At 45.1% G+C, this 22,615-nt stretch overlaps 1 protein-coding gene across 4 annotated transcripts in view; it reads left to right on the top strand.

The window, feature by feature from the left end:
- LOC146180611 (rho GTPase-activating protein 29-like) overlaps positions 1–22,615 on the top strand; it is a 234,747-nt gene that overhangs the window by 162,776 nt on the left and 49,356 nt on the right. For all 4 annotated transcript variants that reach the window (XM_084576090.1, XM_084576093.1, XM_084576092.1 and 1 more), the window contains exons 5-15: positions 1,327–1,561; positions 2,068–2,131; positions 2,741–2,795; positions 3,376–3,522; positions 11,924–11,988; positions 12,451–12,561; positions 14,526–14,606; positions 15,405–15,614; positions 15,848–15,964; positions 18,093–18,229; positions 19,932–20,011. In XM_084576090.1, the coding sequence (XP_084432216.1) occupies positions 1,327–1,561; positions 2,068–2,131; positions 2,741–2,795; positions 3,376–3,522; positions 11,924–11,988; positions 12,451–12,561; positions 14,526–14,606; positions 15,405–15,614; positions 15,848–15,964; positions 18,093–18,229; positions 19,932–20,011 (1,302 nt within the window). The remainder of the gene's footprint in view (positions 1–1,326; positions 1,562–2,067; positions 2,132–2,740; positions 2,796–3,375; positions 3,523–11,923; positions 11,989–12,450; positions 12,562–14,525; positions 14,607–15,404; positions 15,615–15,847; positions 15,965–18,092; positions 18,230–19,931; positions 20,012–22,615) is intronic.

Here is a 22,615-nt window from a genome sequence, read left to right on the forward strand (position 1 = left end):
CTCACGGTAGACAAGGGAAATTATGACGAGCGTTTCACGATCCGGGGCGTGACGCAGTTGGTTACAGCGCTCGGCTGGGGATTGGAGGTTTGGAGGTTCGATTCCTGGTGGACATGATTTATTTGTTTTCAACCATCTCCCTCATGGTAGACAATGAAAATTATGATGTGCGTCTTGGTCGATGACATCACCAGATCATGCCGTCCTAATCTCGCGATATCCCGCGGAATCTCGTGAAGTGCGGCACGTCTCGCGTACGGACGACAGTATGAGCCTTTAAAAGGGTTTCGCCTTAAAAATGGTGGGTGTTTAAGCATATATGGCTTAAACTTGTACGTTGTTGTTGTTTTTGTGGCTGTAGGAAGAAGAGAAAGAAAATGTAGGGTTGGTGCAGTGGTAAGACGCCCAACTACTGTGCCGGAATTTCCGGGTTCGAACCCGACCGCGGCGGCTGCGTTTCGATGGAGGTGAAACGAAGTGACGTCCGTGTGCTCTGCGATGTCAGCGTTATTGTTGTTGTTATTGTGGCTGTAGGAAGAAGGAAAAGAAAATGCAAGGGCCTGCTACTGGCTCTGTAGCTGAACCACCTCCGCTGCCTCGTGCAGATAGAAGAGAATATAGAGAAGAAAGAAAAGGAAGAGGGAAAGAAAGACACGCACCGCAACAACAGCCGTCGTCCACCACCAGCGGTGGCGTGTGCAATGACGGCCTACAACAGATAAAAATTCGGTGCCAGGCTAGCCCCCTGCCGCAAGCGGCGGTGACCCACTTTAAAGATTCCCAAGTGGTCGAAATTACTCCGTAGTCCTCCACTACGGCTCCTCTTTCTCCCTTTCCACTTTCACTCCCACCTTCCTCCCTTCCCTTACGGCGTGGTTGAGGTGTCCACGGAAAACAAGTGAGACAGTTACCGCGCCTTTCCTTTCCTATAAATCAATCAATCAGCGGAGGTGGCACAGCTACGGAGCCAGTTGCAGGCCCGTGCATTTTTTTTCTTCTTTCTTCAGTGGCAACAACAGCCACCGGCATCCTTGTGGTTAAACTGTGAGCACTTATTCTCAAGAACTCTGCACTCTGCAGATAGCTCTTTCCTCCTCCCTCCCTTGAACCATATGACCTTGAATGACCGAAACCAAGAATAAAGTGGACGTGCTTATTAACCGCTTTGCAACCCAATGGCAGTGCCGTCGTCACTAAATTTACGCCCCCACCTTCAAACTAATCGAAAAAGTGGCAATCCAGGAAGACGGCCATTTACTCTTTCGTAACTGCAGCACTGGACGAAATACGAGTACAGACGTGTCCCTTTTTTCTGCTCGCGTGCAGAGAAGCAGCGCCGGGAGACTCGTCTGGTGGCTGCCCACGAGCGGCTAGGCCAAGTGCTACGCATACTGCGCTCCATCTTGGAGAAGTACCCGCCCATCCAGTCGGCCGAGCTTCTAGTGGCTGCCTCAGCGCTCATCCAACGGGTAAAGGGACACGACTACGGACCCGGTGGCTCTTCCTCTTCGCAGGCATGCTTCGAGGCCGTCGACCACCTAGCCCTGGCTTTCAGCAGCAGGTACTACTTGTCAGCACCGGGCCCAGCACTCTTTTTAAGAATGTGCCATCTTTGCTCGTTTGATTGGGGTGGACTTAGAAGAGGCACCGTCAATGGGGCTAGTTTACGGCAGATGCTATTGCCCTGTGTCTCCAGTGATCAGGTGGTGTCCTCACTGACGTAAAGCAGAGGGAACGGACATGAGGAGGGCATGCGTAAAATGGAGAGCTTACAGGCCTGATGTTTGTTTAAGGTAACGGAGCGGATTCCAAAACGGTGCAAGCGTAGCATGTAAGGCAGCAGGGAGTGTGGCTCAGGGAAGTACTGAGTGGAGGTTAGCTGAAGAAGCATTTGCTATGCAGTGACAATACCTGGATTATAGATGGTGCGTTTTACAAGTTCTGTCTATTCATCGGCCTCGTGAATGCGGAAAGTAGTCTCCTCGCAGAGTCCATATTACTATCGCTTTGCTGCAGTGTTCGTCTTGTGCTTCAGATTGTGACTGCCCTCTCATGCCTTACGCGCAGGGTGTCCGAGTACCTTATGGGAGACCTGGACACGGGCTCCACGAGTGCCATCGGCAAGGCGCGGGTGAGACACCACAAACGATTCCTACAATGTCACAAAACGTGCATGTCATCTTCGTGCCAGCATGGCATTTGGTTGGTGTTAGCTTGAACCAAAAAAAATTAGTCCCCCTCACTTTTAAACCAAGTGGTTCACACTGCGCTAAGCCTAATACTCCTGGGAGATCGTCGAACAATGGTGGGGAGTGGCTGCTTTTAAGCGAGGCCCTTCAGCGAATTAATAAGCAGGTACTCAGCATTGATGAAGAAAAAAAGCAAGCAAAGCAAATGAACGAAATAAAACGTATTTGGTGGTTTGGCAGCTCTTTTGCGATTTTATGTTAGGGGCAACAAAGTCTACGGAACTAGCCCGCACCCACTACCACATTAGGCTTGCGTTGGAGTACTGGAGTGAATACAGAGTAAACGGCAATTTAGAAAATTGATTTCTTATTTCGGAGTCTGACAGAAATACCTGTATGTGCAAAAGGGAAACAAACTGGCCTTAATGTTATTTGGTTCGCTACTTTCTGGAAATGAAAGGCGAGACAGTGCAGTCGAGGCCGACATATGGATGGCATGACCTGTTTGTTTGTTTGTTTGTTTTATGTGTGCCCGCTTTGTACAACCACAGAGCTGTGAGAACCTCCTGTCCCCGGACAAGCAGGCGCCCTCGGCCCGGAGTTACGGTAAGTGTGCCGCAGTTTCAGAACTGGCCACGCTTTAGCTTATTCTATCTGACATGTGAATATCTCGTTTCCCAATTTCAAAACATCTTTAGTGAAACCATGTAACCTTCTGCTGTGAACCCTAATCTATATTTGCCACTTGCGTCCGCTGGGCGATGGTTACGAGCCGGACGTGAAGAAAGTTCTCAATACGCAATGGCTCTTTGACTCTCTGTTGGGGTATCCTATATTTGATTTTTTTTTTACTAGCACGAATGGTGTACTAGTCCACGGGGCCAAATAAAATTTGGTCTTCCTGGCAGCTCCCTTTTTCTGTATGCCGTCAAAGTAAGAGAGCTTGTATTTCCGTCGCCAGGCAACTGACTCGACCTGGCGCAGCCGTTTTATTCGATTGTTTTTTTTTCTTTCAAAATAGTGATCATTTCTTCTGGGATTCTTCCTGACCGAACCTTCGGCAATTTAGGTTTCATGATAACTTACGATACCTCTGGCGCACATTTGGTGGTTCGATAAACTTTTTATTACCACATTTGATATTATAATAGGTGAGGAAGCGTGTGACAGTGTGATTTGCACTTAGCATCCCCGATGACGCTGACGGGCCCGGAGGCAGATGCCAAGCTGATGCGCATCGACGACGGTGTCGAGTTCGCGCTTCGACGAGCCAAGGTGTGGTCCAAGTACGCCAAGGACGTCATCAGTTACGTCGAGAAGCGTGCTAACCTCGGTAAGTTACCACCACATAACAAACCTACGCTGCATTCAGAAAGAAAGTAGTCTGACGTATAGTATAGGCCCTGGACAATGCAGAAATCTAAACTATCTGAGAAAACGTGGAACATGCTGCATCTCTGGGCCGCACCTGTAGACCATTTGTTGCAAAATTCGCGATGAAAAATAAACGTTAGGGCAAAAGTTCTTTAACTTGCTCTCTTGAGTTCCGCAAGCTTCCTTTGGACTTAACTCCCCTCCCCCTAGTGCCCCTTTCCTACTTCTTGCTACGCTAGCGGGCCGGACACAGGGCATGGTTTGTTAAAACCATCTCAGAGCGCCAGGTTTCCTTCATTCGTCAGTTTCGCATCATTAGAGACATTAAGTTTATCTCTACTGCTTACCGCTACCGCGCGAGCGTCAGTCATCCCGAGGGCGGCAGATGGTGCCACGTTCCTGTCAAATTCTGACGGACTCCGCACTCGGGGACCAATCAGCGCAACCGTCAGCCGCCTAGGGCATGGCGTCGCCATCGCGCCAAGATAATGCGCGCCACCTGCTCAATTAGGTGTGGCGGCAGTAGCCGTGTTTACATGAAGGCGACAGTAGCGCATCGCAACGCATCGCATTTCGTAGCGCCTCACGGTAATGCGATGTGACAGCGCTTACATGTAGCCCATCATCTCTAGCACGGTGGTGACGGAACATTGAGAGGGGTAAGTCGACTTACCCCTTTAAATCCTGCCGTGCTTGGCGCATTAAAGCGATGCGCTTTCCTAGCGCATTACCCTTGTTTACATGAATGCGATGCGCTAGGAACCGGTTGCAATGCGATGCGATGCGCTAGCTGTCGCATGGCATCAACTTTCTAGCGTATCGCATTCATGTAAACAGTGGTAATGCGCTAGGAAAGGGTATCGCATTAATGCGCCAGGAAGGGCTGGATTGAGAGGGGTAAGTCGACTTTCTCCTTGCATGTAAACCCGGTCGCATCGCATTACGGACAAGATAGCGGCGCCCGGCGAAGCGGCGGCCGCTCGCCTCACCACCAATTCCTCATTGCCGCTCCATTGTGTCTTGCGTTCGCTGCAAACGAGTGGTCAACGAAGCTTTTTATTTGACTGAAGATGCCTGCACCACGCAATTCTGGCAACAAAACGCCTCAAATGTTAGGATAGCTTCTGGAATCGGGCAGGTTATAGGCTTAGTAAGCGTTGTTGGGCGCAATGGACAGAAAGCGCGGGATATTCAAATACCTTCGGGTTGGATAAACAAAGGAGAAGTAGTATTTAATTTCGCTTCATTTGTTGCTTTCATTCTGGTATGTATAAAATAAATAATAAATGAATTTGAAAAATTTACAACCTGGTGCCACTAATGCTTTCGATATACGACACCGCATGTCGCCACGACCGTGCTAGAGGTGATGCGCTACATGTAAACGCTGTCGCATCGCATTACCGTGAGGCGCTGCGAAATGTGATGCGATGCGCTACTGTCGCCTTCATGTAAACACGGCTAGTGGGGCCAGACCCAGTAAACTTGGCAGTGTGCCAAATTGCTCCGTCTTGATATGGTTGTCTAGAACTCCGGCGGAAAGGTGTAAACGGAGGGTCGTTGGTTGGGTTACGCGCACGTGAGCGCGTGGCGAGGAGATGTCTCGCCCCCCCCAACCGAGTTAGCAGGGCCAAGACAAAAGCGGTCGTATCTCATTGCAGTAAGAAGCGCGCATTTAATGAAAACCCGACTGCAAAGCTCATGAAGACAACTGAAAAAGACTTGCAACATAACGAAAGAGAAAAAAGCCTGGAGGGGTCCATGAGCCGTGTTTACATGAATGCGACAGCTAGCACATCGCATCGCAACCGGTTCCTAGCACATTGCATTCATGTAAACACGGGTAAAGCACTAGGAAAGCGCATCGCATTAATGCGCCAGGCAGGGCTGGGTTTAGAGGGGTAACTCAGTCTCAATAGGCGACACCGCGTTCCGCCACGCTAGAGATGATGCGCTACATGTAAACGCTGTCGCATCGCATTACCGTGAGGCGCTATGAAATGCGATGCGATACGATGTGCTACTGTCGCCTTCATTTAAACACGGCTATACACAACCAACGTCACCTTATTGTGGCGATGAGGAGAAGGGGTTGTTCCTAATTGGCACATATCGATGGTTGTTGGGGTTCCTCCAGTCAAAAAAGCAATATTTTTAGAACCCCTGCGTTAAGGCATTATGTCCGACGGTCAATTCGCTTAATTGGGCTAGTTGGTGGATTAATTCAGGCTTTTGATGGGCTTTTGTTGCAAGTCTAGCGTGTATCCTGTCCGCCTACCTGCAGTGTGTGCCTTTCGTGTGCGCTAGCACCATGTCTGAAATTGATCTCCGAGTTGCACAGCTCATTGATCTTTCGTGACTGCGGTTTAACACATTCTTGCTCTGAATCCAGCATTGATTGAGCCGAACGTCGCTGTGGGCTGTTATCTAGTCAGTATTTCCAGTACGCTCTTAATTGTATCGCTATCAACTCGCTTATCACGGAAATCGCAGATAAGGCCACTATATTAATGCTAAATGTGTAAATCATTCTGACGACCTCAGTGCAAGTGCTTTATTTTCTGAAATATTTCGTCAGCTTTAGCATAGAATCCATTGAACTTGTTCAAGAGCCGTCAACTCCAGTTTCTCAAACAGGCTTTTGAACAATGTGTGAAATCGTCTTTGCTGTGCTTCTCTGTACCCTCCAATTATTGTATTTTACCCATTTACGACCAGAACCGAATCTGTCATCTCTTGCGGCGCTGGGCGGAAATTTCTACGAACTTGGGTGCCCCCTTGTAAATATTCAATACCACTAGGGCGCTTCACTCACACCACCAGCTTTCGGGAACTGATGGGCCGTTAAGATCAGCGCTCTTAGGTAATGAGAACGCGACCGCGCCAGTTTGATGCCGTAGTGACCAAGAGGTAATAAACACTTTCACGGGTCCGTGTAGTATTTCCTTTCATCTGGGCTACTTATTAACCTTTTGTTTCTTTCACCTGGTCTCGCAAGTGACTTTTTAAGGATTAACATTTCTCGCCAGTAAGTGAGTTGCGTCCCTTCGCCCAAAGCCATTGAGGCAGTTAAGCTACAGATAGCATAAGAGAGTGCTACAGAAGTGCGCTACGCTGGCCTAAACAGGGCAGGGCTGCCACGTGCATGTGCTCTACTTCGTGCCCAATTCCTCGCCTGCGGAGAATACTACGCGAAACGAAATAAAACTCGGCTGACTATACATATAGCGAATTAATCTCTGTAGCTTTAGAAACCAGTGTATCTTCCAAAGTGTCTTCTAAAATAAAAAAATTCGAAGTCATGCTAAATGCTAGCTTTTAGAAGCAGTCGAATGTTCGAAAATTCCGAATGCCAAATCGAATATCACCGTATTCGAATATTGAAACGAATCTAATTGCGTTTTTAAAATTGTTCGAAACGAACCGAATATGTTCGCAACATTTAGAGTATAGTTTTAGATTATTTGCCGCAAGGCTTGAAAAAAAAGCCTGCCATAATTACGTTGCCCGACTTTTCTAGAAATAAAGCTCACATCGGAGCCCCGTTACATTCTGCGCTAGGTGGGATGCTCAGTGCTGCGAAGCAGTCCAATCTTGCGGCTGCAATGCCCATGCATTGACTTTCAGCAAACCCTTAATTTCATGATCGACTCAGAGGCCAGAGCTCATACGTAGCTTTTGCCCGTCTGATATATATCCCGAGGTACAGATGTAGTACTAGGTAAAAAAAATGATGGTAATCGTTACGACGCGATATCATTAATGGCTCCAATCTACGCTCCCATCGCGTATCCTCGTTCATGTGCATGACTTCGCAACTCGCTTGATTACTCATGCTCATCAGCATACAGTGTAACCTACCAGTCCAAGACAGATATAAACCACCCTTTAACAAAACTGTACAAATGTGACTATCGTAAAATAATGTGCATGCGCCCTCCCCTCTCACGAACCGAAATTACCGGGTAAACTGAGGGGCCGCTCTCCTTGTGCGTCCCCGAAATTATGGTATACGCGACCTGCGTTCTGATCTCACCCTGCCATCTCACTTGAATGCGAATTCCAAGTTGGCAAAACCAGCCAGCTCGACCATATTATGCGGTCGCGTGGTGCCTCACAATATGATGGCCAGTTGTGCACATCCATGTCACCTACCAACTACCGCGTACGAAAGGCATGATGTCCGTGATTTTCCACTCAGAGCGCCGAAGACAACAACGCCCACGCCGTATTTTCTGTACAAAGCTGCTATCGCTCATTAGATGGTAATTTCCCTAATAAAATAATAATAATAATAATAATAATAATAATAAGGATTAGTATTATCGATATTACTTGATGCCAGATTGGAAGCCCCCGTTCAGCTAATCAACACGCAAGTAGAGACGTTACGGCGGTAGAAGGGGATGTCCTAGGACGTATACAGGACACTGAAGAGCGGCACATAAATATGTACCAGCAGTAGCGTTTGCAAAATGTCTCTGAGCATATCTTTGTGGCCAAGACAATAATTACTACTTTTTATAAGCAAAGATTTGCTAGTCCCATTAATCGAAAAAGCCGCTGCGGCGGCGCTGCCATTTTCATTTCTCCGGCAGCAACACGGAGGCAGCGCGGGCGCATGGAAAGAGAGGGAGTTGGCTTCGGCGTCTCGGCCGGCCAATGAGCGAGCGACATCGGCACCGACGCTACAGTGGTTCTAGCCACTGTATCGACGCGTCGCCTCTTCCCCACGTTCTCTGCATGCCGCGGCTAGGAAGCCTACAATCATGCCAGGGTTGCCTAGCTATTTTGGCCAAAAATGACCGTCAAGCTTGGTCGGCCGCCATTTTGGTCCTCAGCCTACGAGTGGCACGCTTTGCCGTATTAGCTGATTAGGGACCTTATGTGCATTTTTTTGAAGGATCATAGCTTTGTAATTAAATCAGAATGACGTTTCTTAGGAGGGAATATCGTTTGCCAGCGCATTATTTTAATGCCTAGCATTACTTGGCTGATGAGCATCATGGGCAGAATGTGTAGTGTCCACAGTAGCTGTGTTTTATTTTAGGTACAATACCACGCCTGTTATATGGGTGGAAAACTTATATCTAATATATTTGCACTATTGTTAAAGTAGGTAGTAGGTACTAACTATTCAATAAAATATTAGTTGATTGCAAACAAAAATGAGTTTTACGCTGCAACATTAAGTCATATATTGTTGGTAGCATATGTCGAGTGCAAATTGTGCTTGACTATTTTCAAGCCTTAATTAATTGTTGTTATTTAATTAATTGTGATTAAAAATTCAACTTCAGGCTATAGCAGCAAGTCACATATTATAGAATAGCTTATATCAAGTATGATTGCACTGCACTAATTGCCGGTTTAGTTAATAACCATTACTTATTTAACTGCGTTAAGAATTGAGCTTAAAGCTACAATGTCAGCATATATCAAAGGATAGCTTATATTGAGTACGATCGCAATACAAAAATTGCCAGACTTTGTTAACAGTTGTTAATTAGTTAATTGTGATTAACACTTGAACTTTAAACATCAAGTCATATATCATGAGGAAGCTTATCTTGAAGACAATTACATTATACCAATTGTAGGTCTTAATATTTTTAATTGGTTATTTATAATTAACATTTTAACTTTAGACTACAACATGAAGTCGTATATCACAGGATAGCTTATATTGGGCATGATTGCAATATCCTAGTTCCCAGTGCTAATTAATAGCCGGTAAATAGTTGATTGTGAGCAACAATTGAGCTTCAAGCTCCAATGGCGAGTCATATCACGGGATGGTTTATGTCGAGTACTATTCCAGTACGCGAACTGCTGGTCTTACTTAATAGCCATTAATTTGATAATTAATTGTGATCAGCATTTAAACTTTAGGCTGCATCAAGTCAAATCATGGGATAGCCATTATTGAGTGCGATTGCAGCACACTCATTCGGCCTTTGTTTATAACCATCAGTCAGCATAGTCGTTAACAAAAATAAGTCATGAGTCATACATATGAGTGACTTGTGATTGCACAATTTTTTACTCCACTCATTAGAGTATGCACTTATTTAAGTGCTGTGTCATATGCTATGTTGCATGTGACTAAGAGCCATGAATTATGTTTATGACTACTAGTCATGATTACTGTCATGATGCAGACTCCGAACATTGCAGTATATGCTACTTTGCAAAAGTTTAGTCATGCTGCCTCGTACTGCAAGTCACGAGTTATGACTCTGAATCCTCCTTTTTTCAATCAGTTCAATTAATTGATCAATTACACTAAATTTATTAATGAGGAACACCAAGCATCCGCTTTTCACTATGAGCGTTTTGACACCTTTGAAACCCCGTTTACAAATTTTCATTTTTCAATTGTTTCACTTAATTGATCAATTACTCTCTCGGAATTTTCTTAATTGGCATCATCAAGCATTGTTTTTTCATTCTGAGCATTTTGACACCTTTAAACCCCTATTTTCTAATTTTTTATTTTATTTATTTCAGTTCATTAAGTATCACTTATATGCTCTAAATTTTCTTACTTGCCATCATCAAGCATTGGCTTTACATTCTGAGAATTTTGGCACCTTTGAATCCACTTTTCCCATTTTTCATTTTCTTTGAATTACTTCAATTAATTGATCAATGAGGCACTCTAAATTTTCTTTATTAGCATCATCAAGCATCGGCTTTACATTGTAAGCATTTTGATACCTTTGAGCCCCCTTTTTCAATTTTTTTTGTTTTTCATTTCTGAATTTATCAATTACCCTTTTTTAATGTGTCATTGCTTAGCACACACCAATCAATTATCAATCACTACAACGAGAGATTACCGTAGAAATTTTATGCAGCCCCCGATTATTTCCGACACACAGTGCAGACTACTACTGCTACTACTACTCTACTACGCCAACGGCGTTTCGACCAAACAAGCTTTTAAGCTACCACTTAATATTCACTGCAGTGTGCAGCTAAAATTTCATGCAGTAAGCAGTGAAGAAGGAAATTTGGATCGCCGCATTGTACGAGCGCCAACTGTCTCCTGCATGCAGAGCGCCCGGCTGCGCCAGTTCAGTTTGAGACCAAAATGGTGTCGTTAGCTCAACTGGCAACACTGGTCTTTATCGGGCGGCGACAAGTGCCCCTTCAAAGGCTGACACCACCCTAAGACAGGCACCACGGACAACATGTAGGTTCCCTAGCCGCGACGCTTTGGCACGTCCTCTGGCGTCCCCTACAATCGCAACGCAGGGGTGACATGTCATATGTGTGGTTTTGAAGAAGTGCTTGCGTTCTTAAAATAAATCCCGATTCCGTAGACAAAGAGACAGGAACCGCCAAAGTCTGGTTCGAAGCATCTTTCATTACGTGACCCGAGTGTTACGCACCGACAAACGAGCTTTGTGAGTGAATTCCACAGTGTGAGCTCTTGCATAACCTCAGGATCAAGTGACGGCATGGCCTCCGAGGTCACCTCTGTGCGCGGGGTTGATCTCGGAGGCCATGGTGGCGGCTGTGATGGTGCTATAGGGTGCAATGTGAAGAGGCTTAGCGGCCATGCTCTTGTTTATGTTCTTGTTTTCGCATTATCAACACATAATCAGTCATTGAAATGTCTCTACCAGATTTCTGAACCGAATGCTGATGTGCCTGGCAATGTTAAAACATTTCAATACAGAATTCGATGAAGGTTGCAGCCTGTGTGGAGCGATCTTCTTGGACATTTTTCACCATGGTCTGGGTCTACCCATCTAATCCCCACCCTTCCCAATCCTTCGCAATCCTTCATCACCCACCCTTATAGAGAGGCCTGAGAGGCGGCGCTGCTCAGCTGCTAGGTCGCAACAAACCACCTTCGCCAAGACGCAAACAGCGTTAGACACTATTCAAGCTCTGGAATAGAAGCTCCACCTAGATTTGTGAGGACATGGGCCAATAGGGCCTAGCCCAAATACCTCCTTATGTAAAACCACTAATAAAATGTTTATCACCACCGTCACCACTATGCTATGTATCAGTCAAGGTCAACCTGTTCGTCCGCATGATCTTCAAAAATGTGGTATGACCTTTAACTCATTAAGTGTAGGTGTCCATCATTTCGTGGCACCCACCCAAATGTATAGTGTACCTTCCTTCCCCAAAACCTCACTAAAGGGATGAAAAAATCGCGGATTGAAAAGGCAGTGTTGCAGGGCTATCACGGCTACAAGTCAAGGCGAACCTTCAGCATCCCGCCAATTCAAACCGTCAAACTATGTATAACCATGCTTAACACAGCTGTTGCTCATATCACTAGGCTCACGCAATATGCTAAACCCTCAAATTTTTTAATTTTTTTTTCTTTGGCACAGAGGCAGAACACGCCCGCAACCTGCTCAAACTGGCACAAACAATGCGGCCGGTGCTCAAGGAAGAGGTGAGGCACTGTCATTCGTGGGGGCTCTTGCCAGGCTCTCACACTTTCGTTTTAATTTATGCTTGTTGTGGTCCCCATGGAAGGGATTAGCGCCTTAAAGGGCTTGTTATCCATTTATAGTTGGGTACAATTTAAGAAAAAAGCGGCTTTTGGGCCTCAAAACCTGCAGCCAATGGCCTCAATATGATGCTGTAGATACTCCCATTATACGTGCTATAAAGTAGGGTGCGCAAAATTAGAGGGAGCTCACCATGGTTTAATTGGATTAACTGCAGCATTATGAGTATTGGTCGACGCCATGGGCTGAAGGGCCACCTTTAGGAGTATTTGGAGGTTTTTTCTTGATTTTTGTCCGAATGTAGCTGCTAGCCAGTTCTAGTGTCGTAGCGACATATCGCTGTTGTGTGAGAAGTGCGCTTTGAGTGGAAATTTGATCTCCGCTTGTGTACGGTGGTGGTGCAGAGCTTCCTGCCGTTCCAATCGATCTACTGCACGGCCATCGACCAGGACCTGGACAACGCCAACAACTGTCTCTCCAACTGCACGCTGCTGCACGACCACAAGTTTGTCGAGGTATACTCTTTCACTTGGTTTTATTCTGTCTCGGAGATGTAAAGGAAGCGCCGACCATCAGGTCTACAAATGACTTCCTGATGCCAGCAGTAGCATATAAAAAGTACTGTACATGACATCGATATTCGAACAGCAGCTATCAACTGATAAATGTGAGGTGGTGCGATATAGATGTTAGATGAGCTGCAACTTTTTGCGTATGTATTGTTTTACTGAAAGCAAATCAAATACTACAGAACATTTTTTGGCATCACGTACAACACCTTTATATATTTTTGCCCGCAATCTTTCTGGTAACAACAGAAATTCTCAGTGTAATAGCAATGTTTTCTGTGTCTATCTTATTTGCTTGTGAGCCACTCACACAAAGGAAAGGGCTTTTTTTTTTCAGTGTTGACCTATGTGAATTATTCTAATTATGGAAATAATTGACTAGAGACTAGAAGAAAAAATAATCACATGCCGACGTTGGGATCTGAACCCACAACCTCCGAATTTCGTGTCCAGTGCTCTTTTACTCAAGGATAGGCCGCATGCAACAAAAATGCTCAAGAAGTGAAAGATTGTACAGCCGTCGCCGTAGTCGGTAAAACCTCAGACGAGAAATTCTTAGGTCGTGAATTTGGATCGCACTGGTAGCATGTGTTGTTTTTCTTCTACGTTTTAGTCAGTTATCTCCACGCTTAATTTTACACCACAGTGATCAACTCATAAAAATCTTCTATGCTTTGTTTTGTATCAGTGACTGTTGGCCCCTTTCTCACGTATGTCATGACAAAGCCCCTCATTTTCCTTGAATTTGGTGTTTCGCTGTCGTCACACATAGCAATCTCTGTTGCAACGACAGATGTCTGCGCAGTGGCTTAAGCATTTAGCATATAAAACACGAAGGACGAGGAACCACAACTTACAGCACAGGCATTAACTTCCGACCCCTTTATTTTCAAGTCAACAATGGTGAATGCGACGCATTAAGGCTATCAACGCATTCGCTAGAAGGAACGGGAAAAAATTACAGGGGTTCTATGCTGCTGAACCGAATGTAAAGTGGAAGCTTTGGCTTCGGGAAACCGAGCGCTTCATTGAACTCAACCAGCATTCCCTTTGAGCATCAAAGTTCACCGCCGTTCTAGGCAGAATCCACTTTCATGCCCTGCGCCTGCGATTTCGGGAGAAGCTGTCCTGCTCCACTTGGTCTGCTCTTCGCAACGGTAAGCGCATGTGCAGCGCGGAAACTACCCTTCTCTCTGTAATGAACGCAGCGGCGGAGCACCTGTGGAACAGCACAGCTAGTTGCCATGGTTACAGCGCATGCACTGTAGTGGCTCTGGCTCCACATGGCAACCTTGGCTTTACGTGGCATAGAGAAGCTTTCGCTTCTCTATGCCACGGTTGTCTCTCTTCTGTTTACTTCAATAAATCACACTCAAATTTCATACACCAGGAACCACAATTGTCGCGAAAATGTCGTACCTGAGAGTCCTGCTTACGGCAGGACTCATGGAAGGCATAGAAGGTGCTCTTGCGAGGACAGAGGCAAGGCCACTTTTTGCCAGAACCTCATGCGGCATCATTTCTAGTAAGATTCTTCTAACTTCAAGTGTTGCTGCTCTTGGGATGCCCTGGCTTGCATGGTACCATCTGCGTTAGGAGGTTACAGACCTAGATATGTCACTGGCGCAGTGTGATCTTCAGTTTAATGAACAACCAAACTTGTCCTTTGAAGTCGCACTACAATGAATGTTGCCATATGTGCTAGCAGCGAAGCATCTCCCGAGCCCAAAAATTGCCTCCAGTAACGTGCCACACACCCTGTAGTCAGCTAAGTTAATTTTTTTCAGTGGCCTGTAAGTGCTTAATATTAAATACAGAATTGCTTTTATGTGTGCATTTTCTATGCTACTGGTGTTTGCACTGACTCACGGCTATGAAAAAGCAAGTCTTTCCTGTCTCCTTTCTCGCAGCCTCTGACAGCCCGGAGGAACGAGCACGAAAAGGCCCGCAAGCAGCTCAAGGAAGCCTGGCAGCGTGAACTCAAGCGAATGGTGAGCGGACGTTGTTTAACTGTGATTCAAATATTTGCCTCAGTCTCAATATACTTTGCTGCCGCTGATACCCGCATGTTTCGCTTTGCTAGATTGTTGCTTCTTATCAATATTTTGCTCCTTTCTTGGCGTCGTTTTTACTGCCATCCGAGCATTTTGACTTTTGTGATCTAGCTGGTGTATATAAGCGTAGGCCTGAAAAGGGAAACAAAAAGATGCCCATACTTTAAAATTTTACATTCAAGGGAAGACCTTTTGAAATAATTTGTGTGGATGAGAAGCTGCACGGACTGGTGATACTTATATCTCTATGTGAAAGCTACACCCTTCGTGATACCCGCTTTCTTATTATGCTCAAATGAGCATCCCCTCACTCCTCCTGCTGACAGCATGTACACAAAACTTAGTTTAGGACCCCCTGGAAGGGCTACTAATGTCTAGGAGCCCTCTGCCTGCAGCCTCAATGCACCTTGCTGCTGTCCCGGATCCATAGCCACAGACTTGCATTCCATGTACATTGGGAAGGGCTTGGGTTGGGGGTATCGACCGCTCATGGGCATTGCAGTTTGGACATCATAGTTCGAAAAGCCAGCAGTGCTCTGGGTTATATGACTACCTCTGGTAACTACTGGGAACAGAAGGGCCACACTGAGAACAGCAGTGATGAGCCAGGGACTGTGCTAACAAAACTCTTCACCACCATGGTCACGACTGTTTGATAGATGCCCCTTTCATTGCAGTCAGCAATGTGGATACTTCATTGTTCTCTGGTGTCCCTTCTTTCTCTTCCTTTGGCAGCAAGAGCTGGAGGCAAACGTGCGCAAGGCCCGTGCCCTGTACGTGCAGCGGCACCAGGAGCATGACAAGGCCGCCCAGCGGGCAGACGGCGATGAGCGTCGTAGAAGACTTGAGGAGGAAGCTTTGCAGAAGGCCCGCGAGGCCGAGACTACCTACAAGGCATGCGTGGTCGAAGCCAACGAGAGGATTGTCGCCCTCGAGAGGACCAAGGTGGGGCTTGTGTTTGCCACGTTTCAATGTACTAAAGCTGTGAGCAAGGATACACCATGAAGCTCACAGGGTTCTACAGCTCGCTGGAGAGCTGTGTTCTCCTAATATCTGGACTGCTACTATATAGAGAACTGTCACTGTAATTGTAAATGTCAATGAGCGCTCCTGCGTTCTCTTTTACACCACCAACAAGCACTTTTCCTTGCTGTTAACTATTTTCAACATTGGTACAGGCGGAGGTTCTGCAGCAGGTGCGCGAGCTCATGTGCCAGTGCGACCAGACTATGAAGGCCGTTACCGTGGCCTACTTCCAGCTACAGCACACTGTCACGGCGCCGGCGCCCATACAGGTGAGGTCAGCCACTCCCTACGCATGCACTCTGTGGGCACGGGCTTGCAGGTTTGTTGTATGAACGTAGACTGCATTCCAAACTGCCGTTGATGATGACTGCTGAATAAGGCAGAGAGAGGCTTTCCAAGGCTAATGTATCTGCAGCTCCTCTACTGAGTACATGGGGAGAACTGTTTGTTCGTCGCTCTTCTCGCGAGGCTTCGGTCATTGTGATGACTGCATCAGGTGCCACCTCTGCCTTAGGAGACGAAAGAGTGGGCACCATTCGCCGGAACAAGCGTAGACTGCAAATGCGAGGCCGTCATATGGAAGCCAATACGGGAGAGTTTTGCGATGGATGCGGAGAGAAGGCTGACTGCAACTGGGGTCACAAGATGAGAATATTGATTGGTATCTACACTGTCAATGCGCAGGGGATGTGGCTACTCTGGAATAAACCAGTTCTCTTGCATTCTTTCTCACTTGTAGCATGAAAGCTGGAGGGATAATGATCCTGTCCTCAGAAGTTCACAGGGGCCAAGTGGATGCAGCAAGCTCAGGACCAGGTTAATTGGAGAAAAAAATTGTCTTCGCACAACGATTGAACCACCATTGTTCTGTGTCCCAGTTGAGCACACTAAGCACACTACGCCGACTTCCTGAGAATGACTCCATAATTCTGCTTGTCTAGCATGAAGACGCCGGAGGGCATTGAGGGAAACTAAAAACAATAAACAGCAAAAAAAAAATGAATTACTTTAGTTAAATGAAAGGAAAAAATGACAACATGTCTCGTGATGCAACAAGGCTGGTTCTGCAGCTCTCAATTTTTTTATGCCATTTCCAATTAGAAAGCACAGCTGAAAACAGGGAGCACAAATAGGAACAAGCTGCATGCACAGCGCCGAAACTGTTTAGCTGATCCAAAAAAATAGTCTTCGCACAAAGATTGAACCACCATTGTACTGTGTCCCAGTTGAGCACACTAAGTACTAGTCTATGCCGACTTCTGGAGAACGACTCCATAATTCTCCTTGTCTAGCATGAAGACGCCGGAGGGCATTGAGGGAAACTAAAAGCAATAAACAGCAAAAAGAAAATATGAATTATTTTAGTTAAATGAAAAGAAAAAATGACAACATGTTTCGTGATGCTACAAGGCTGGTTCTGCAGCTCTCAATTTTTTATGCCATTTCTAATTAGAAAGCACAGCTGAAAACATGGAGCACAAATAGGAACAAGCTATAGGCACAGTACTGAAACTGTTTAGCTGATCCATGTGTTGTGCTTTTGCATTGCTAAATCTGTCATTCACAACAAACCATCTTAACTATCTTTGTCCTTTAGATTCTTACTTACGTGCAGTATACGCACATTCATTGATATCTATGTAGCATTAACATGCATTGCCTTCACATGAGTGACAATTAATACAGCTCATCCAAATCTTCAGTGATCAAAATTGTGGGCTAGGCTAGCTGTCTTGTTAATTTTGATGTATGGTCACGATTACTAACTAGTGCTTCAATGCAAAACGAATCAAGCTGACACTTCTATGGAGGAAGCAGTAGACTTTGTGCACTTTGATGCTCGCTTTGCACCTCTGCTTTTTGTGCCTCGTGCACGGCAAACGGTAAAGTTTTGCAGGCGGTTCACGGTTCTTTTTTGTGTTGTCGTGGCACTTCACAACTGTCAGTGCTAGCGCCAGCTATGCGGCAAATATCCTGCATTTACGCATGAATTGCTGTTCACTTTGGGATCAGTTGCGAAAAATTCCTTTCATGTTTACTTCTAAACGTTGAGAAACAGTGCCACTAAAGTTAGGCAAATTCACGGGTTTATAACCGTACTACAAGTCATGATGATGCCACAAGTGCTTATCGATAAAATGCTGGGGAGGTCCATGTCCTGCCAGAAACATTCTCTCAATCCCACCTTCCTCCCCTTCCTTATGGCCCAGTTCCGGTGTCCACAGAGAAGCTTGGCAGATACTGTGCCTTTACGTTTTTACAGCATTATAGAGTACAATTATATAGAGACAAAGAATGCAGCACTCTTTCAACATTTGGAGTCACTTTTGTCAGTATGTGGTGGAAGCCATTAACGCTGCTTTTCCGGTTCCTTCTCTTTGGGCTGTCTCAATGCAGTTCCAGACGTTATGCGAGAGTAGCCGCCTTTACGAGCCAGGGTCACAGTACCTGGAGTTTGTGCGCCGGATACCAGCAGGGCGGCATCCCACAGAGCCCAAGCTGCTAACCTTCGAGCCTTGTGCTGGAGATACGAGGTAAGAAGGCTTCTCTTTGTGGCCTGAGGCCGAAGTGGGACCACCCGATGTTTCGTTGGGGCCACAGAGAAATCAAGTGTTCACTATCGGTTGTCTGAAAAGACTAAAGTTCACTGCCAATGAAATTAATCTGGTCCATGCCGTAGTCACAAAAATTACTTTACTTCACCGAAAAAAATCTCGTGTCATAGACATTTTCTCAGTATCTGTGTGAAAAATCCTTATTTTTTCATTCGCTTTTTTATTTTTTGTTAATTCTTGCATTTGTCAGAGTTAATGCCAGAACACACAAAGTTGCCGAGCACTGTTGGTTGCTCGTATTTTTTTATATATGCACTTAACTACATATTTAAATTAAGCAAGGGCCTGTGAGAACGCTTGGCAGCCATGGCCACGTGCGCCTTGCCTGATAGAAGCAAAAAAATGTCCATTAAGACTCATTTTTAAAGCTGTATTCAGTTACAATTCACTTGTGATGAAACCAAACAAAAAAAGCTTGCAAATGGCTTGCACAGGCTCATATCCCTTACATGAATTACAATGATGCTTGTGTCAGCTGTACGTTAGAGGTCGGGACTTTGAATTTAGCAACCGAAAAGCAATGAAATTGAGTTTAAATTGTTGCATCAGTTTCCCAACAAAAGCTCTGAGTCACTATCATTACCGACACAGCGTATCGAACATCGTTGATTTTGCAGGGCCCTAATGTAGTGTCGGCGAAAAAGTGCTCTACTCCTGCTCAGTGCAAAGACGTGAAGGCGAGCTAGAGCCGCCTTCACTTTTTTGATCTAATAAAGTTCAACAAACTGCAATCATGCATTAACATCAGTATTTTATCAAACTGCTTTTTTAACATCTACATCCTGAAAAATCTTCCCTTCTTATATCATTCGCTGAAAGCTGTTGGAGTTTCCCTTCAGAGTCAATTTTGGACCGAAAATTAGCTGAAGAGGGAAAAGTGACCCTAATGGATCATCACTCGGGTAAAACGGAAACACTTCCATTTGCAGAGACGTTGATACATGTTGTAGGACAGTAGTTGGTTGAGGTTGATTTCCAGCGCTCCACCATAGCCTCCTGTTCATTAAACTGCACCACTTTGGAAAGCAAGAAATGTGTAGAATATGTGTGTGGTTCTTACATTCATCGCTGTGTTATTATCGTGCCACAGAGGGTCTGCTGCACTTTGGCTTTGTAGTGCACCTTGAGCGTGAATTGTGCACACGGCGTAGTTCTGTCCGACTGGCGGCCATACGGTCAACAAACGTGCATGATGCTTCACAGTTGTAAGCTTTGACAATCGATAGCCGGCAACCGTACATGTAAATGCAGCACTTCCTTTGGCATGAATAGCTGTTTTGGCTGGAAATTTTCCTCTTGGCTCGTGCCTCCGCCACCTAACAATCACATTCCTCCATCTCAAATCTTCACAGTTCATGTTTCCTTTTGATGGATCTCATTGGAAAAGCAATGTTGTCTGATTTTTGTCTTTTATGGAACTTCTTGTATGGCGTTGCAATATCCTGGAAGGAAAGCAAAAGTAGCACAGTGTGAAGGAACGAGCAAGCCACTGTAGCTCCACTATTCACACCTGCATCGCTGATGTATTGACAGGGTGCTTTACTTTTGGTCGATACTGTAAAGGACATGTCGTTGAACAGAGGCAATTCGTCTGCAACACGGCTGCTCATTTTTATTGCAGAACCGAGTCACGCAGGACGCACGAAGCTGAATTGGAGGCTCTGGACCAGGCTGTGCTCGAGGCCAAGATCGCTTCTGAAGGTAGGCCGCAGCATGCGACCTCTCGCTCCAGCTAAACCACATGTTGCTTGAAACAGATTAAACTGTACTGACTTATGCAACGTTCAAGTGCTGCTGTTTACTGATCGGTGGAGTGCATTGTTGGGCTTTGATGTTTTAATGTTAACGACCTCATCTTGTTAGCAATTGGAACATTGATGCAATTCTTTGGCCAGCTATGGACATGACTAGCGACGGCTATAATAGAGCTGGTTGGTTAAGTGGCTGTTCATTGCATGCTTTTAGAATCTGTGCCCGACATGCCCAGTTTTACGCGCCTAAGGCAGTACATATCTCTCCAGTCTTAAAGAATACAGTTTTTTCTCACAAAAATAAGCTTTTCCTAAATATATTCTACAGGCTTCAGAGTGTCTGCCCACTCGGAAACAGGGAAAACTGGGGATTCTCGGGGAATTTGGGATAATCTGAAAAACTTATGTTTACGTTTCAAGGTGCTCGTTTTATGTCAAGTGTGATGACCTTCAAGTGCAATTTCATCCAAGACTGGATGAATCCGAAACATTGCCAGTTAGCAGCCTGGATTAGGACCGTTGAAATAATACAAATGTGCAATACCGTGTGCTATGCAGAAAACAGGTTTTACTGACTAACTGGGGAAGAACACCTTCCTTCTGTTTTTTGCTTCAATAAATAAACACTGATCTTTACTACAGTCCCCCGACCGATTGTTTTAATTCCAATAACGCCGATTTCATTCAGGAACCACCACACACTCCATAAAAATGTGTGCATTTTGGCAACCGATGTTTCGGACTGCGTGGAGTTGAAGTATCATTTTTTGGACTAAGAAGGTGCCTGCAATACTATGGAGATCATTTTTTGGAAGGTATAGATCCTAGCGGCCATTGCTGTAGCAACCAACTGGTTGTTCACAGCTGTGCATGACACCATCTTGGATCTAAATGGAGCCATTCAGATAGAGTAGCTCGGCTATTCATTCATTATTGCCATCTGAAGTAACGGCAGTGATGGTGTGTTATTTTTCATCAACAAGGTGGCGTACGCAGAGTGTGCGTTCAAATTTAAAGTTGATCACAAGTAACATCTGCTGCACCTTCAATGATGCCGCCGCTCGCGAAACAGGGGATTCGCACTCATATTATTCTCTTATTCTGCTCGCTTTCTTCCCGCGAGTTCTATCTCGTAGTCTTCAGCACAGTAGTTACTCACTGAAACCAAATGTTATTGTTTTGCATGGAGCTCGAATTCATTTGCAGCATTGTCTGCATCTGTGTTGCATTGTTATAAAGAGAATTAGTTGATGCAGGCTATAAAAACTTCACTGTGGCTGAGACGGTAGATAACACTGTGTGATGCGCTTCTGCGAGGTGCCACTGCACATGCCCGGGTCATTTCCTTAAGAATATAATCAAAATATGAGAAGTGGGGAAGTTCGCAATTCATGAAGCAGATGTTTTCCAAAAAAGAGAGTTTTTTTTTATTTTGCAGATTTTTCTGATTGCTACATTATATTTGCGCCATTTTCCGTGTCCTGGTAAGTGCAGAAAATTGGTTGCCGACTTATTCAAACTAGATTATGTTGTATTTCTTTAACACACTTACTAGAGAGTGATAGCATCCAACAGATCATTTTTGCATAAAACAAAGTTGGAGTAGACCTTTTGAAAAACTCAGGGAAATTGGAACATCAACTTGGTAGACATCCTGATAGATGAAAATGAATTTTGGATGGTATGTCTTAAGTGACAAACTAGATAGAAAGCAAGGAAAAGTGTGCTTGTCGTGCTTGATTATAGATTAATCATTTATTAAATGCTCGAACTTCATTTCTTTTCATACTGAAGTGACCTGCGCTGACCAGCCGAATGTCTTCCTGTCCTGGCAAATGGACTATGCCTTGCAAACTAGTGCGTGAAGAAGTTAATTACATCTCCTGAGCTTCAAATGAAAAAGCAGCAAGCTATTTGTAGAACTGACAGTATATAGACCAGTGTCAATTGGCAAGGCTGCACTTTGTCCCAAAGCTTAAATAAAAAAATTTCATCGTTTTTCATGGAGCTGAAAGATGTCCCAATGGCTGTTTGAGCGCATATCATGAAAAGCAATCCACACTTACTAACCATACCTAAAACCGTTTTCAAACCCATTGTTCATCTAAAAACGATGTAATCTAAAACTTTAAGGCTTTTATCTCTAGTGTAGTAAAATTTTCACAGAATATGTCAATGAGTCTGGCAAGTCTGTGAAGTTGTACGTCATTCCTATGCTACGATGCTAGCATTGTTTTATCTACTGCTGAACAACACAATAGGGTGTGCTAGTTAGACAGAGTGCACTTCAAAGGATACGGCCAAATACGGAGAAACCGGTACGCTCATTCTGAGAGTTCCCTCCTGTTGCAGTTCATCTTTGCTGGCTGTTGGATTCCAAGGTGCAACGCGTCTGCTTTAAGTTTTTTCTCATTTGATCTCAGCTCCTGGAATTCAATTCCTAATAATTATCAGGTCGGTCCGAATTCGTCACTAGTATCATCCAGCTGTGGTTTTCTCTCTCTATTGAGTCCTTAGATAGTGCACGTAACTTCTTCAGTGTGACACTGTCCCT

Source organism: Amblyomma maculatum, chromosome 8, assembly GCF_055883805.1.
Source record: "Amblyomma maculatum isolate TAMU_Amacu chromosome 8, ASM5588380v1, whole genome shotgun sequence".
Taxonomy (NCBI): Eukaryota; Metazoa; Arthropoda; class Arachnida; order Ixodida; family Ixodidae; genus Amblyomma; species Amblyomma maculatum.